Genomic DNA, 18,749 nt, shown 5'->3' with positions numbered 1-18,749 from the left:
GCTTAAAGGAGCTCCAGAGATGGGCACGAGCCGCGGCTAAAAGCACAGACCCAAGAGACGGGCAGGAGACGCTAAGGCTGCTGCTGCCGCCACCAAGAAGCCTATGTGAGAGCACAGGTCACTATCCGCACGTCCCTTCTGGGGAGCCTGTGCAGCCGGCCACTGCCAGGTTCCCGGGATCCAGGGACAACTTCCGCAGGAGAACGCACGGCGAGCCTCAGGCTGGTGCAACACGTGCCGGCCTCTGCCACCACAGGCTCACCCCTCACTCCGTGCCCCTCCCTCCCCTTGGCCTGAGTGAGCCAGAACCCCCGAATCAGCAGCTCCTTTAACCTCGTCCTGTCTGAGCGAAAAACAGACAAGCTCCGGCGACCTACACGCAGAGGCAGGGCCAAATCCAAAGCTGAGCCCCTGGGAGCTGTGAGAACAAAGAAGAGAAAGGGAAATCTCTCCCAGCAGCCTCAGAAGCAGCGGATTAAAGCTCCAAATCAACTTGATGTACCTGCATCTGTGGAATACATCAATAGACGAATCATCCCAAATTGAGGACCGTGTGGATGAAAGGCTCTCGGTGCTGCAGCCAGGAGTCAGTGCTGTGCCTCTGAGGTGGGAGAGCCAACTTCAGGACACTGGCCAACAAGAGACTTCCCAGCTCCACATAATATCAAACGGCAAAAATCTCCCAGAGATCTCCATCTCAACACCAGCACCCAGCTTCACTCAACGACCAGCAAGCTACAGTGCTGGACACCCTATGCCAAACAACTAGCAAAACAGGAACACAACCCCACCCATTAGAAGAGAGGCTGCCTAAAATCATAATAAGTCCACAGACACACCAAAACACACCACCAGACGTGGACCTGCCCACCAGAGACACAAAATCCAGCCTCATCCACCAGAACACAGGCACTAGGCCCCTCCACCAGGAAACCTACACAACCCACTGAACCAACCTTACCACTGGGGACAGACACCAAAAACAACGGGAACTATGAACCTGCAGCCTGCAAATAGGAGACCCCAAACACAGTAAGATAAGCAAAATGAGAAGACAGAAAAACACAGCAGATGAAGGAGCAAGATAAAAACCCACCACACCTAACAAATGAAGAGGAAATAGGCAGTCTACGTGAAAAAGAATTCAGAATAATGATAGTAAAGATGATCTAAAATCTTGGAAATAGAATAGACAAAATGCAAGAAACATTTAACAAGGACCTAGAACTAAAGATGAAACAAACAACGATGAACAACAAAATAAATGAAATGAAAAATACTCTAGATGGGATCAATAGCAGAATAACTGAGGCAGAAGAACGGATAAGTGACCTGGAAGATAAAATAGTGGAAATAACTACTGCAGAGCAAAACAAAGAAAAAAGAATGAAAAGAACTGAGGACAGTCCCAGAGACCTCTGGGACAACATTAAACACACCAACATTTGAATTATAGGGGTTCCAGAAGAAGAAGAGAAAAAGAAAGGGACTGAGAAAATATTTGAAGAGATTATAGTTGAAAACTTCCCTAATATGGGAAAGGAAATAGTTAATCAAGTCCAGGAAGCACAGAGAGTCCCATACAGGATAAATCCAAGGAGAAATACGCCAAGACACATATTAATCAAACTGTCAAAAGTTAAATACAAAGAAAGCATATTAAAAGCAGCAAGGGAAAAACAACAAATAACACACAAGGGAATCCCCATAAGGTTAACAGCTGATCTCTCAGCAGAAACCCTACAAGCCAGAAGGGAGTGGCAGGACATACTGAAAGTGATGTAGGAGAAAAACCTGCAACCAAGATTACTCTACCCAGCAAGGATCTCATTCAGATTTGATGGAGAAATTAAAACCTTTACAGACAAGCAAAAGATGAGAGAGTTCAGCACCACCAAACCACCTTTACAACAAATGCTAAAGGAAATTCTCTAGGCAAGAAACAAAAGAGAAGGAAAAGACTACAATAACGAACCCAAAACAATTTAGAAAATGGGAATAGGAACATACATGTCGATAATTACCTTAAATGTAAATGGACTAAATGCTCCCACCAAAAGACACAGATTGGCTGAATGGATACAAAAACAAGACCCATATATTTGCTGTCTACAAGAGACCCACTTCAGACCTAGAGACACATACACTCTGAAAGTAAGGGGATGGAAAAAGATATTCCATGCAAATGGAAACCAAAAGAAAGCTGGAGTAGCAATTCTCATATCACACAAAATAGACTTTAAAATAAAGACTATTATAAGGGACAAAGAAGGACACTACATAATGATCAAGGGATCAATCCAAGAAGAAGATATAACAATTGTAAATATTTATGCACCCAACATAGGAGCACCTCAATACATAAGGCAAATACTAACAGCCATAAAAGGGGAAATCAACAGTAACACATTCATAGTAGGGGACTTTAACACCCCACTTTCACCCATGGACAGATCATCCAAAATGAAAATAAATAAGGAAACACAAGCTTTAAATGATACATTCAACAAGATGGACTTAATTGATATTTATAGGACACTCCATCCAAAAACAACAGAATACACATTTTTCTCAAGTGCTCATGGAACACTCTCCAGGATAGATCATATCTTGGGTCACAAATCAAGCCTTGGTAAATTTAAGAAAATTGAAATTGTATCAAGTATCTTTTCCAACCACAACACTATGAGACTAGATATCAATTACAGGAAAAGATCTGTAAAAAATACAAACACATGGAGGCTAAACAATACACTACTTAATAACGAAGTGATCACTGAAGAAATCAAAGAGGAAATCAAAAAATACCTAAAAACAAATGACAGTGGAGACACGACGACCCAAAACCTATGGGATGCAGCAAAAGCAGTTCTAAGAGGGACCTTTATAGCAATACAAGTTCACCTTAAGAAACAGGAAACATCTCGAATAAACAACCTAACCTTGAACCTAAAGCAATTAGAGAAAGAAGAACAAAAAAACCCCAAATTAGCAGAAGGAAAGAAATCATAAAAAGCACATCAGAAATAAATGAAAAAGAAATGAAGGAAACGATAGCAAAGATCAATAAAACTAAAAGCTGGTTCTTTGAGAAGATAAACAAAATTGATAAACCATTAGCCAGAGTCATCAAGAAAAAAAGGGAGAAGACTCAAATCAATACAATTAGAAATGAAAAAGGAGAAGTAACAACTGACACTGCAGAAACACAAAAGATCATGAGAGATTACTACAAGCAATTCTATGCCAATAAAATGGACAATCTGGAAGAAATGGACAAATGCTTAGAAATGCACAACCTGCCAGGACTGAATCAGGAAGAAATAGAAAATATGAACAGACCAATCACAAGCACTGAAATTGAAACTGTGATTAAAAATCTTCCAACAAACAAAAACCCAGGACCAGATGGCTTCACAGGCAAATTCTATCAAACATTTAGAGAAGAGCTAACACCTATCCTTCTCAAACTCTTCCAAAATATAGCAGAGGGAGGAACACTCCCAAACTCATTCTGCAAGGCCACCATCACCTTGATACCAGACAAGGATGTCACAAAGAAAGAAAGAAAACTACAGGCCAATATCACTGATGAACATAGATGCAAAAATCCTCAACAAAATACTAGGAAACAGAATCCAACAGCACATTAAAAGGATCATACACCATGATCAAGTGGGGTTTATTCCAGGAATGCAAGGATTCTTCAATATACGCAAATCAATCAATGTGATAAACCATATTAACAAACTGAAGGAGAAAAACCATATGATCATCTCAATAGATGCAGAGAAAGCTTTCAACAAAATTTAACACCCATTTATGATAAAAACCCTCCAGAAAGTAGGCACAGAGGGAACTTTCCTCAACATAATAAAGGCCATATATGACAAACCCACAGCCAACATCATCCTCAATGGTGAAAAACTGAAAGCATTTCCACTAAGATCAGGAACAAGACAAGGTTGCCCACTCTCACCACTCTTATTCAACATAGTTTTGGAAGTTTTAGCCACAGCAAGCAGAGAAGAAAAGGAAATAAAAGGAATCCAAATCGGAAAAGAAGAAGTAAAGCTGTCACTGTTTGCAGATGACACGATACTATACACAGAGAATCCTAAAGATGCTACCAGAAAACTACTAGAGCTAATCAATGAATTTGGTAAAGTAGCAGGATACAAAATTAATGCACAGAAATCTCTGGCATTCCTATACACTAATGATGAAAAATCTGAAAGTGAAACCAAGAAAACACTCCCATTTAGCATTGCAACGAAAAGAATAAAATATCTAGGAATAAACCTACCTAAGGAGACAAAAGACCTGTATGCAGAAAATTATAAGACACTGATGAAAGAAATTAAAGATGATACAAAAAGATGGAGAGATATACCATATTCTTGGATTGGAAGAATCAACATTGTGAAAATGACTCTACTACGCAAAGCAATCTACAGATTCAATGCAATCCGTATCAAACTACCACTGGTATTTTTCACAGAACTAGAACAAAAAATTTCACAATTTGTATGGAAACACAAAAGACCCCGAATGGCCAAAGCAATCTTGAGAACGAAAAAGGGAGCTGGAGGAATCAGGCTCCCTGACTTCAGACTATACTACAAAGCTACAGTAATCAAGACAGTATGGTACTGGCACAGAAACAGAAATATAGATCAATGGAACAGGATAGAAAGCCCAGAGATAAACCCATGCACATATGGTCACCTTATCTTTGATAAAGGAGGCAGGAATGTACAGTGGAGAAAGGACAGCCTCTTCAATAAGTGGTGCTGGGAACACTGGACAGGTACATGTAAAAGTATGAGATTAGATCACTCCCTAACACCATACACAAAAATAAGCTCAAAATGGATTAAAGACCTAAATGTAAGGCCAGAAACTATCAAACTCTTAGAGGAAAACATAGGCAGAACACTCTATGACATAAATCACAGCAAGATCCTTTTTGACCCACTTCCTAGAGAAATGGAAATAAAAACAAAAATAAACAAACGGGACCTAATGAAACTTCAAAGCTTTTGCATAGCAAAGGAAACCATAAAGAAGACCAAAAGACAACCCTCAGAATGGGAGAAAATATTTGCAAATGAAGCAACTGACAAAGGATTAATTTCCAAAATTTACAAGCAGCTCATGCAGCTCAATAACAAAAAAACAAACAACCCAATCCAAAAATGGGCAGAGGACCTAAATAGACATTTCTCCAAAGAAGATATACAGACTGCCAACTAACACATGAAAGAATGCTCAACATCATTAATCATTAGAGAAATGCAAATCAAAACTACAATGAGATATCATCTCACACCAGTCAGAATGGCAATCATCAAAAGATCTAGAAACAATAAATGCTGAAGAGGGTGTGGAGAAAAGGGAATACTCTTGCACTGCTGGTGGGAATGTGAATTGGTACAGCCACTATGGAGAACAGTATGGAGGTTCCTTAAAAAACTACAAATAGAACTACCATATGACCCAGCAATCTCAATACTGGGCATATACCCTGAGAAAACCATAATTCAAAAAGATTCATGTACCAAAATGTTCATTGCAGCTCTATTTACAATAGCCCAGAGATGGAAACAACGTAAGTGCCCATCATGGGATGAATGGATAAAGAAGATGTGGCACATATATACAATGGAATATTACTCAGCCATAAAAAGAAACGAAATTGAGCTATTTGTAATGAGGTGGATAGACCTAGAGTCTGTCATACAGAGTGAAGTAAGTCAGAAAGAGAAAAACAATTACCGTATGCTAACACATATATATGGAATTTAAGAAAAAAATATGTCATGAAGAACCTAGGAGTAAGACAGGAATAAAGACATAGACCTACTAGAGATTGGACTTGAGGATATGGGGAGGGGGAAGGGTGAGCTGTGACATAGCAAGAGAGTGGCATGGACATATATACACTACCAAACGTAAGGTAGATAGCTAGTGGGAAGCAGCCGCATAGCACAGGGAGATCAGCTCGGTGCTTTGTGACCGCCTGGAGGGGTGGGATAGGGAGGGTGGGAGGGAGGGAGACACAAGAGGGAAGAGATATGGGAACATATGTATATGTATAACTGATTCACTTTGTTGTAAAGCATAAACTAACACACCATTGTAAAGTAATTATATCCCAATAAAGATGTTAAAAAAAAAAGATGTGATATGTATGCAGAATGGAATATTACTCAGCCATAAAAACAAATGAAATAATGCCATTTGCAGCAACATGGATTGACCTAGAGATTATCATACTAAGTGAAGTAAATCAAAGACAAGTATCATATGCTATCACTTATATGTGGACTCTAAAAAAATGATACAAAGTTATTTACAAAACAGAAACAGACTCACAGACATAGAAAACAAACTTATAGTTACCACAGGAGAAAGGAGCAGGGAGGGATAAATTAGGAGTTTGGGATTAGCAGATACACACTACTATATATAAAATAAACAACAAGGACCTACTGTATAGCACAGGGAACTATATTCAATATCTTGTAATAACCTATAATGGAAAAGAATCTGAAGACGAATATATATATTCAGTTATATATATATATATATATATATATATCAGTTATATAACAATCACTTGGCTGTACCGCTGAAACTAAAACATCATTGTGAATCAACTATACCTCAAAAAAAGTCAAAATACAGTTAATGAAAAAAATACTGATATAGGACAAAAATCTACATAGGAAAAACTTCTGATGTTCATAATTATGAGACAAATGTATTTTTTCAGTTGCTCAAAATATGTGTATGTTCACCATAACACAGATATCGGCGACTCTTCCCTCCTCCCTTCTACCCCTCCACTCATCCAAGGAACATGTGCTAGGCCCTCTTCTAGACACTTGGGGATAAAGCAGTGAACCAAACCACGTGTGTATATTCAAAGCAGTACTCTAGCAGATGAGATAGACAAGCAAATAAATGAATGAAAGGTGCTATGAAGAAACATAAAGCAAAAGAGGGGGATAGAAAGTGACTGTGTCAAGTAGGGGGAGCTATTTTAGATATGGTGGTCGAGGAAGACCTCCCAAAGAAGCAAAGCAGCAACATTCCATTAATAATGGTTATGAGTACGACTTGTATTTACTAAAATGGAACAAGCTTCTACTTGATGACTGGCAGTAGAGCACTGCATGATAGCCCTAAATAAGCTATGAAAATGAATAGTTTGGTGCTAATACTAATTCTAAAGAGATTTCTTCCTTTAATGGAGAAATAAGAGAATGCAGCAGTTCGGTATATAAAGACCTCAATCCCATTTCTCATGTCTGATAAGGCAAAACAAAAGTTAGAGAATGAATAGATTTTGAATCACAGAACATGCTTTACTGACATATCAAAGTTAATATTAAGGCTTAATGTTTTCTTTTCCGTGAGACAATTTTGTAGGCATTCTTCTCATAATACATGCTTTATAAGCAAATGCAATGGTGATAAAAATACTTTCTTAGGCTGGCGGTGCTCAATTATACACTGAATAAAAAGGTGCTCCGAAAAGCACTGTACAAACATAAGGTATTATTATTACTATTATTAGCCAACTCACCTGAAGATGAAGGAAGCTGATCATAGTCCTGTGATGTTCTGTTGGATTTGACATTTTCACCTGGTAATCTCCTAGCAGGAGGCAAAGGAACCTGGCCACTTGCTGGATCAAAGAAGGGATCTTAAAAATAAAGATAATTTTCAGATTAAAACTATTATCTCTGCTAACTGGCTAAAGAAAAAAAATAGAAATTCTCTATAAAGATCAACTTTTGAAAATAAAACATTTCATGACTGATAGTACCACTTTCTAATTTGCATATTTTCTAATTTATTCATCACTTGCTCAAATATGCTTTTCCCATTTATTCCTAATTAATACACACTACTAACTTTGTAGTTTTCAGATCTCTTACTTGATGGTAAAATTGTTGATGGCAAAAACTGCTTCTAATTTTAATTTTCTGTCCCAGTCTGTCCTGTACAATGAATAGAAACTGTTGTCAAAGAAAAAAATGGGTTTTGAATTTTGCCTGTAAGAATATTATATCAGTTAATCTGTCTAAGCATTAGGAAGACATAATCTGTAAAATGGACCTGACATTTGGGATTTGTGAGGATTAAATGAATTCATGTCTATGAAATCTCCTGTACATATAATGTGCCTTTTAAAATACTACATTGAGGGCTTCCCTGGTGGTGCAGTGGTTGAGAGTCCGCCTGCCGATGCAGGGGACACGGGTCCGTGCCCCGGTCCGGGAAGATCCCACATGCCGTGGAGCGGCTGGGCCCGTGAGCCATGGCCGCTGAGCCTGCGTGTCCAGAGCCTGTGCTCCGCAACGGGAGAGGCCACAACAGTGATAGGCCCGAGTACCATAAAAAAAAAAAAAAAAAAAAAATACTACATTGGGCATCCTATGCAAAAAATTGTTAGTTGGCTCACTGGACAATAAATTCAATTATTAAAAATTATGCTATTATTAACATTAAGGTTTGTATAAGTAATAAAATGTGTTGTTTTTTTTTAACCACCTTGACAGAGAGGGGGAATCTGAAATAGTGAAAAATATGAATTGCAGACAAATTAAAAATTATTGTACTTCTTAATTATATTTATTAAAAAAAGAATAATGGCAGAAGCTAATGGCAGAGCTAATGGCAGAAAAAGATTGTATCAGTGCTACTATATTAAATCATTAGGACCATAAACCTACCTGGTTTAAAATTAGTAGTATATGAGTTTAAATCCATAGAACTGATTCATTTTCTGAGTAGATGAACATACCTCTGCAACCTTTGGTTCACTAATAATTTATCATCTGCCACCACTGCCATCTCGGGTTCCTCTGTTTCCCTCTCTCATAACACTTTCTTTTATGTCTGCCCGTATCTCCAAAAGTACTGTAAGTTCTTTTCAGGGCAGGGACCTTATCTTACTCAATTGTGTTTGAATTGTATCTCCTAATAGAAACACAGTACCAAGCATACGGCTTGGTAAATAGCCTGCACTTCACAAATATTTACCTTTAACTACCCAAATTAACTCATATTCAGATTTTTCATAAATTCAAATTCTGTGAAATCTGTATTGCTAACATAAGGCTAAAATTGTAACTATTAAAGAAGACCTGATAAATATTTCATTGTTTTAACTTCCATTTGAGTTTGATATTAAAAATATGTAACACTTTGATTATTTGAGAAGGAAATACATGCCTATTTATATTAATTTTGACTAGTTGAAGTCATTATTTCCTTCCCCCTATTTGCGTACAATAATTATCTCCAGCTTTACTGGAGACTTTTTATTTTTTAACCTAAGCAAGGCTACTTAATTTGCTTTCATTAATTTTGAGATTAAAGTAAGTCTTAGATTCTGAGTTTTCAATAATTGAAAAGTCAATGGTTCAGCCTCATTAATTTTGTTGAAACATTTTAGGAAGGAATAAGAAGATAAATTCCATGCAACAAATGTTAGTCTTTTGATTTGGAAGGCTAACCAAAGGAACCAAATGTGGTGATTTCTGCATAAATTTAGAAATTTCCCAAAGATTTACAGCTAAATTTTCAATAAAATTTACTTTCAATTCTTGTTTATTCTAAAACATCACTGATATAATATTAGGTCAGAGAAAAGACTGTCTTTTATAATTACACTTTTTTATTTCCTTAGGGGTAAATTTATAGGTTTGTTAGATATGCTATTTCTAATCATCTATTTATTTAAGAGTAAACATTAGATTCTGGATACATTATTGAGTCATAAATAGAGTACAAAATATACAGTTGTATGATATTGCTCCATTAATCTGTTGCACCTAAAAGGTCACTAGGTACGCTAAAAATATTACCAAAAATAGCACGAAATACTTAGTTCAGTTCTGAACCACTAAAATGCTTCATGTTAAGTTTGGCTACTGGTCAGGTATAGGGTAAACCGGGCTTCTGTAGCAAGTTATAAAGTTGGAAGCATTCCTGCTTCGATGGGAAAAGATATTATATATAATACAATTATTACAGAGAGTACAATAATTACCAAATTTGAAAATCAATAAAGTTTTTAAAAGTAAATTCTTCAAAAATTCCTTAAAGTAAAATTTTATATCCAGACTTAGGATTAAAACATACAAATTGAAAATGCCATAGCCAATGTACCATTTATATAGTAATACACGTTTGAGAAATGAATGAATGAATGAACACGATGGGTAGTCCACTCTAAAAAGCAAAGTACAAGTGCCTGTGATTTACAGTATGGTAATGCTAAGTTGAAAAATTTTAAGACTTATTTTAAGAGAGTATTAAAAACTAAGGAAACACTGGGAGGGAAAGGTTTGCTAACTATGAAAGAAGTGGGGAAATACGCATCAATCAAAATTATGCTGTGTAAGGAAACCTATCAAGTGGTTATCTCTGGGAAGAGGCATTATGGAATTTTCTTAATTCTTTTTTTTCCCCCACTATCTAAAACACTTCCAATTTTTTACTCAAGCATAGGAAAAGAGGCAAATAAAATTGAACAGTTAAAACAGTGGCGTATTTCCTCTGGGGCTGTCCAAAAGCCATCTGAAAGATTTATCAATTATTCTGAAAATTTTAAAAGAATATCAATGCTAGATCTAATTGATAGAAGAGGATTTGAAGACCTATTTAGGTGAGACAAAGCTCCTCACTCTTTAACTCACATTCATAACACCCCCATATGTAGTGATCTGGTCACTGATCAAGTCCTCAAGCGTTAGAGAACTCACTACCCCTCTGAGATATAAGAAGTATTAATAATCCAGGAAGCTTCTTAACAGGACTGAAATTTCCACTCCTAATTCTTCTCACTGGTCAGTCTTTCTTTGTCTCAGGAGACATGGAAGAAATCTAATCATTCTTTTACAAATACTGTGGTTGAAAGCAACTCTAATACATACTCAAGATCTTCTTTTCTGTCGGTTAAACATCCTCAGTTCCTTTAATCTACCATAGTTTACATGGTGTGATTTTACTTCCCTTTCCCATCCTGGCTGCAGTCCTCCAGATATAGCCTAGCCCTGGGTTTCTCCAACTTGAGCATGCATCAGAACCACCCCCAAAGGCTTATGAAAACACAGATTGCTGGGTCCTACTCCCAGAGTTTCTGATTTAGTAAGTCTTGGGTAGGTCTAAAGAATTGGCATTTTTAACAAATTTCTAGGTAGTGTTAATGCTGCTGGTCTCAAGACCACAATTTGAGAACCACGGCTCTACCCATCAATCCTTCAACACCTGAACACAGTAGTCTCCACACTGGCTGAGCCTGGGGGAGGACCTTGCCTCACTCGATCTCTGATTTGAACTCTGTGAGTGCAGCCCTCAGAGGGCATGAGAGTCCCTGGTAACTACGTCATGAGTGTGCTTCATAAAGGCCACAGTCAACCAAACCCCTAGAAACCCTTTCCAATAACTGCTACTAATGATGCAAGTTTTCTTTGTATTTTACTTATGCAACTGCATTTCTGGATCCCGTGGAAAACCTTCCTTCATCTCTAATAAAGTCAATCTGGCTAGCTTTTAGAGTTGAATTGTGACTTTAAGATTGGATAAGGACTTCAAAAGAGATTCCAGGTTAGAAATACAGTGAGAAAAAGGTTCAGTAAGGGCTGCCAAATACGTTGTGTATTTTGTGCACTGCACAAAGACATGCAGTAATGGGACTGAGCAGACTTAAATACAGCCTTGGCTTTGTTCCTGGAGCACTGGCCCTGGCACAAAGCAGAGGGAGGGGTGCCTATTTCAACCCACCAACACAAAAGAAATGCCTTTTTGTAATTCGGACAAAAGCACATATATGCTAGCAGTAGCCCTGGGTTTGGAGACAGTAAAGTGTAAAGCTTTTTTTGAGAACTCTTCAGGTTTTGTTAAGATATGACTGGCCTGTCCAGAGTAGATGGCTCATGTACAGCAGTGGGCATTACTATTTTGCCAAAAGAAATCTTGCATGAAGGCCTAAAATAGAAAACAGATAAAAGCAGCATCAGAGCTGTGCCCCTGCTTCGCTTCCCCCGCTTGATCATACAGGAGTCCTAAGGCTCCTTTGCAGAAACACAGGACCCTGTAGTTTGAAAACCACTACTATAGAGCAGCCACTGGGCTATAAGGCTGGGAAGGTGGACCCGACTCAGGTGTGCAGGGCACTGAATGCTGGAATAAAGAGGTAGGTTTGAGTAGGTATTTAATACAACATCATGGGGATATCCAACCTTTGTCTTTAATTAGGGATAATGACTTCCTCAAGGAAACCAAATCTTCATAATGCCAGAAAAGGCTTATCATTACACTGGACTAAAATTCTACAGATTAAACTATAGTGAAAATAATAGCAGTAAAGTGCTCATATAGTCCATTTAAATTTAGCAATCACCATTGTTTACCTTGTATGGTTCTACAGCTATTAAGTTAAACTTTTGTTTAGCATTTATAGAGTATTCTTTCATGAAGTTCAGTTCAGCATGAAGAACTGCTTTTGTAAATTTTCTATTACACTTCTTTAGACAGCGTAATGTGTTGAATACTTTGCAAAATGATACAGTCAGGTGCTTATTTAAAGCTGAAAGAAACTTTCATGTTCTACGATATCATTATGTTAAGAAGAATTAAAATATTTCTTTTGAAAAAGATGTGGTCTATACATGTGGCTTAAAATTGAATAAAAACAGTTGACTCATTGGATCTCATAAAGGATCTGACAACAGACTAGAAATTTGTCCAGTTAATTATATGAGACTGGAAAGGGGGGAAAAGTTGCCATTTGTTTCTCAGAAGTATTTATTATCGAGGGATATCAACATTACTTGAATGGAATTAGAGTACTTCCATGCATAAAAGGAGTTCAAGAGAGAGCCAACAGGTTCAAATGACCCTACTCTGGTCCCATGTTAGCCTCACACCACAGGTTAAGGATAACTGCTACTGAGCCTACCTGGCAGCCAAGCAAAGCTAAATATGAAATAAAACAGTTTATACAACTTTCATTCTAATAAAAGGGGGCCTTTTTATTTTGAAGTGACTTTTTTAGTAATCTTGAGAAAAAACTTTTTGAAGATGTTTACAAAAGCAATATGAACAATGAAATGATGATAAAGAACTGAAATATTTTACAATTAATTCATTTGATAAAAACAGGTTAAAGTGTGTGTTTGTGTAAAAAAGTGTAAGAATTAAGTCAAGCCTGGAAAGCTTGACTTAATTTTAAAAGAAGGCACTACATTTAACTTTCATTTAATGGGGCTTAAATTACATATATAAAAGGTGACAGGTACCTTATAGGAATCTGGCTAGAAATTATCCAGAAGTTTGCCTTGGGCAAGGTTAAGTTTACTAAGATTTAGAGAGATTAATTTTTTTAAAAAATTTTATTGGAGTATAGTTGCTTTACAATGTTGTGTTAGTTTCTGCTGTATATATTCATTTTTAAATGTTAATTAAAGTCCATGTATAAAACAAAGATTTGAATAAGTATAAGCGAAAAAGAGAGCAAAATGTTAGTGTGTATATGTAGCTGTATGAATAAGAGCCTAACAATTATCCATGCTTTCTGCTTGGATTAGAAGGGTTATGAACGTTGCTCTTTGATTGGTAGCATTCAGTGAATTAATCTGATCCATGAGGGCAGGGAGGCATCTCACAGGCATCTCACAGAGTGGGTGACACAGAGGACAATTCAATATTTACTGACGAAAAATTATTCCTTGAAGATAAACTACTTTTAGAAACTGAAGCTATATATTCCAAGTTATATGTCTATAATTTTGTGGGTCATATCTACAAACTGCCTCAAACTTCTGAATTATCAAACCAAATGGAAAAAAAATGAGAAAAATGTTAAAGGTGAATGATAATGGTTAAGATTCCTAAGTTTTCAAAGAAGCATGTAGGTGGCCAAAGGACAAAGTGAGCACTCTTAGAAGGCTTTCATGATTTATCTCATACACAAATGTAAAGCAGTTGTTTAAAAAAGAAAATCTTTACCCTATGTTTAACCAAACCAAGTCGAGGAGGCAGACATTTCAGAGTACAGATCACAGTATCACCAGTAGGACTGATGGGAACAATTAATATCAGCAGATTCAACATAACTGAATTTAGTTTTTCCTGATAATTCTGACTAGTGGAGTGGATGGTTTATTAAGTCTTTTTATTTCCACTCCTCACTTGAGTTCTTTTTTAAAAACTATTAATTTTTCCTTGAAGACCAATAATTTTAGTAGATACACTGAGGCATTAAAAATCAAAACAGTAACAAAACAATAAAATGCAGATATTTCAGAAAAACATATCTATTAATGTTACAACAATATAATTTACCAAGATATTACATTTTTGAATAAAATTATGACCCTAAAGCATATTTAGTAAAAATTTTTAAACACATTATTTGAAAAAAATATTGCACTCAGAATCAGGAGAAAGTCTAAATTTGTCCCCATCACTTTTAGCCCAAACACAGAGCACTTCTGGTTCTCACCTTTTGTAACATACAGGTGTTATTTGATAATCTCTTCAGCGCCATTTCTGAATTCTACGATTCCTTGTTGCTTTTGCCATTTTTGTAATCCTTTTGCCATTAAACCAAACAATTGACAGACAAACCTATCCAACTGCTGTTTTCCCCACCCAGGGATTTTTCAGCTTGGGAGCTAGAAACCAATGAATCACTAATGCTTATTTGACAGTATCATCTTAGAAATATTTTTGCTTTCAGTGAAAAGGTTTGCTTGGTTTTTCCCTCCTACCTGAAGGAAGGAGGAAAAGGTCCTGTCCTGAGGATGGTCGGCTACTGGAGCCAGGAGGTTTTGAATGTTCGATGAGACTATGCCTTGCGGGAGGTGGGGGAGGTGGGAGGGACGGGGGGAGGGCATCAAAAGCATCTTCACCTGCATTGAAAGAAAGGTCAGTTATCAACAGCAGAACTTCGTTAATCAAAACACAGTATCAGGCAAAAATAATGATTTTCTTTTGCTGCTTTATAAACAACTTCACCTCCAGTGTTTACCCAGCAGTTCACTGACTTTGTCAATGGGAGCTGATTATTTTCTAGGAGGTGTTTGGAGAGAAACACAGACACACAAACACACGTGTGTGCATACAGACTTTTTCGATCTCTCAGCCCTTTCTATTAAAAAGCAGTATTTCAGGTTATGAAACAGCTTATTATTCACTTGTAACCTTTATAATATTAAGACATTGGAGGTCTGAACTAAATATATTACAGATCACATCATCAAAACAGAATTTTTGTGTAACAATAAGAGTTCACAGCCTCTAATTAGAAAATCACACTATGCACAAAAATTTAATGTCACAGAATAGTTTAGATTATCTTTTAAAAGTTTGCTCCACGGCATTTTAATTCATTTAAACTAATGCTCCATATATTTCATTGTCAAAATATACAGAAAATGCACCTGCAGTAGAGGAATATGATCTTTTTCTACTTACCAGATATCTCTAGGGAGAAACAGTTAAATATATCAATAGAACTACCTCCTGTGGTGGTCGCAAAGCTAGTTATTTATATTTGCATAGTTCCCACCTTTAGTAGCTGTAGAATACTGCAGTATGCTTTTATGTCTACTTGTGTTTCCCCTGCCACGTCTTACTATCCTATTCATATTTTCCCTCATCTTGATTCTTTAAAAAATAAAATTTCAGTGTACGTATTTTTGTAAGCACTCACAAATACTTTGTGAATGAAACAGGGTATAAATACCTACATCTTCTAGTAATAAAAATTCTCATGGATTTAAATACATTGACTTAAATATAAAGGTATATTTAAATATAAATGGTTTCACCACTCATCCAGCTTGCCTTGCAAAAAGTATTCAAAATTTTTTCTCTAATGATCATCAATATTTTTCTAATGTAAAATATATGAAGGTATAGGAGAGAGAAAGAAAGAGCTTTGTTATCATTCCAACCTTCAGCTATTTCCTACATTATCTCATTTATTCAAATCCTTTATCAGCCCCTAAATGTCAGGCACCATGCTAGGCACATGGGTAATGTGAAGATCAAAATCATAAGTCCTTGACCCCGAGGAGCTTGGATTCCACAATGAGACCTAAGAAAAGTTCACAGAAGACTCACAGGTGAATAGGTCCCAGAGGGAGAGAGAGATGCATTGTAAGAGGGAAGAGGAATGCAGAAAGTGGCATTCAGCAAGGTATTACCAAGAACAGGAAGGCCTGGGATATCAGGGCCTCAAAAACGTTTGTTCATCAAATACAGGGATGGTGTCTACTAGGCAGAGTGAATAGCATAAATAAAATATGAGATGTACATGAAGAGCCAAAGGAAGGATGAGTTAAAAAGGTTGGAACATTTATCTGCATTGTCCAATATGGTAGTAACTATCCACATATAGCTATTTAGTTTAAATTTAAATTAACTAAAATTCAGTTCTACAGTCACACATATAGGTCTTTTATGTCACCACATAAAGTTCTATTGGATAGTGCTGATCTAGTCATAAAGACTTGGGTAATAGGTCAAAAACAGCATACAGGAAGAAGTGGAAGAGAAAAAGACTATAGGTAAAGAAGGAAGTTGGGAGGTGCTTGTAATCCACGGAGGTGAGAGTAAAGCACTGAACTGAATGTCTTGCTCCTGCAAGATATTCAACTGTATAACTGGAAACACCAGTTTATGGGGAAAAAAAATGGAGAGGTTCATTTCTAGTAGCCTAATGATTCAGATAAGCTTATAAATGAACCTTCATTATATATTATTTTATGCTATGGTGACTCATTATTGTGAAGCCTTAACTTGTGAAGGTTTCTTAATTGTCCTCCTCTAAAAATAGGGTGAGAAGCTTCCTGCCTAGAATTAATGAAATAAACAGACACCTGCACCGGCCAATTTTAACATAAATACACACCTGTGTGTACCTTCACACATGTACACATACACACACATTAAGTGTACTTCATGGTAAAATTTGAAACAAAGAAACTGAGATTCTTTGGATGTGTTCTAGTTGCAGTGATTATAAGACAATTTATTTTCAGCTCTCTACAATAAAATATATAATTTCCCATAATGTAATTAGCTAAGTGGAAGTGGGTCATTTTATATTGAAAGAAAAAGGAAGTACGCATTCATTAAGAATTACACTTAAAGAAAATCTCAGATGAATACTCCAAATCTACTAGAACGCAAGCACCTGGGGGAATGAACAATGCCCTCATAAGATTTTGTAGACTGCATTTAGTACATGAAGAGACAACTTGATAAATCCCTAACTGATGCCAGCTATTTACACCACTGCTTCAGTCATCTAAATGGAATAATGGTCACATGAACCGAGAGCCACTATCACCTGGAGATTCCATTCGAATTCAGACAGATTCATAACCTAGTGAGTCTACATTGCACTGAACTAAGAATTCTGATAATTCAGATATTAATTGGAAGAGGTGGCAGGGAGGCTTGCTTGAAATTGTTTGAAAGGTTTCGACCTAATGGAGGGATGAGAAGATCATAATCAGAGGGCGTCCTGTTGAGTGAAGAACCATGCTTTGGATTGTCCCGAGTTGGAGGCCTGGCAGGTGGTAATGGCACTGGATCAGAGGCTGAATCAAAAACATCTCCTAGAGGATAACACAAAATCTTAATGTATTTTCAGTACAACAATGGCATGGAATTTTGCCTTTAAATTCTGACCATTAAGACATAGACTACAAAGAGAATATGTCTTATACATACCCTTTAAATATATGCCTAACTCAGGGATGTTTGATTTCTTCATCTCTGAAGACGTACCGTGTGTTCCATTCAATATGCAGTGACCGTTATCACAAGACCTAAAGCAGAAATCAAAGGACAAAAATCATAAGGATAATTACTTTCCATTTAAAAGTCATTTGGGGGTGGGGAGATGATGGGAACTAGCAACGCTGCTCATGTAATAAAGTTAGGATATAAATATAATTAATTTCCTTTTCTAGAGAAAGTAAAGTAATATTATCTAGATACCTGAATACTTTTACAAAGCAGAAGTAACCATTCCATGGAAGACAAAGGTTTTTTTTCTTTTTTTAAGTGAAACTAAGAATCACAAGGGCCACAAAACTGCTGATACCCTAAACACACCTGTGGAATTAACATATCATTTTGGAAGATTTCAATATTACCTTATCAAGGTTTTGAAGAAGAAAATGTAATATGCAGGCAAAAAATATGTAAAAGTCCCAATGACATCATTACTGGTTAATGGTACTTAACAGTATATTTTTATTTCTGTAAGTTAAGCTTTCCTTATCATAAACTAGAGCCTGTCAAGGAAGGAGAATTATTAAATATTCAGAAAGTCCATTAAAATTCAGATAGGCATATTCAAAGACCTAGAGTCTGGAGTATAATTTCACCACTGCCATGAACAAAACTGGCACTTCTGACAACTGTGGAGAAATGACTTTAGCAAAGGCCTTGGGTACACAACAAATATTTTAATCTGGGTGTCCGTAAAAGGATAATACTAAAAAAAGTGTTTTTTTTTTTTTGCGGTACACGGGCCTTTCATTGTTGTGGCCTCTCCCGTTACGGAGCACAGGCTCCGGACGCGCAGGCTCAGCGGCCATGGCTCACAGGCCCAGCCGCTCTGCGGCATGTGGGATCCTCCCAGACCGGGGCACGAACCCGTGTCCCCTGCATCAGCAGGCGGACTCTCAACCACTGCGCCACCA

At 36.9% G+C, this 18,749-nt stretch overlaps 1 protein-coding gene across 2 annotated transcripts in view; it reads right to left on the bottom strand.

Annotated features, from left to right (window-relative positions):
* The window catches only part of CBLB (Cbl proto-oncogene B), a 214,681-nt gene that overhangs the window by 16,389 nt on the left and 179,543 nt on the right, over positions 1-18,749 (bottom strand). For both annotated transcript variants that reach the window (XM_079921619.1, XM_079921620.1), the window contains exons 15-18: positions 17,770-17,867; positions 17,523-17,654; positions 14,796-14,936; positions 7,595-7,714 (exon numbers count right to left, since the gene is read on the bottom strand). In XM_079921619.1, coding sequence (XP_079777745.1) covers positions 7,595-7,714; positions 14,796-14,936; positions 17,523-17,654; positions 17,770-17,867 — 491 coding nt within the window. The remainder of the gene's footprint in view (positions 1-7,594; positions 7,715-14,795; positions 14,937-17,522; positions 17,655-17,769; positions 17,868-18,749) is intronic.

This window comes from Stenella coeruleoalba (assembly GCF_951394435.1).
Source record: "Stenella coeruleoalba genome assembly, chromosome: 5".
NCBI classification, from domain to species: Eukaryota; Metazoa; Chordata; class Mammalia; order Artiodactyla; family Delphinidae; genus Stenella; species Stenella coeruleoalba.
The sequence above is the reverse complement of the archived record's forward strand: the minus strand, read 5'-3'. Positions and strand labels throughout refer to the sequence as shown.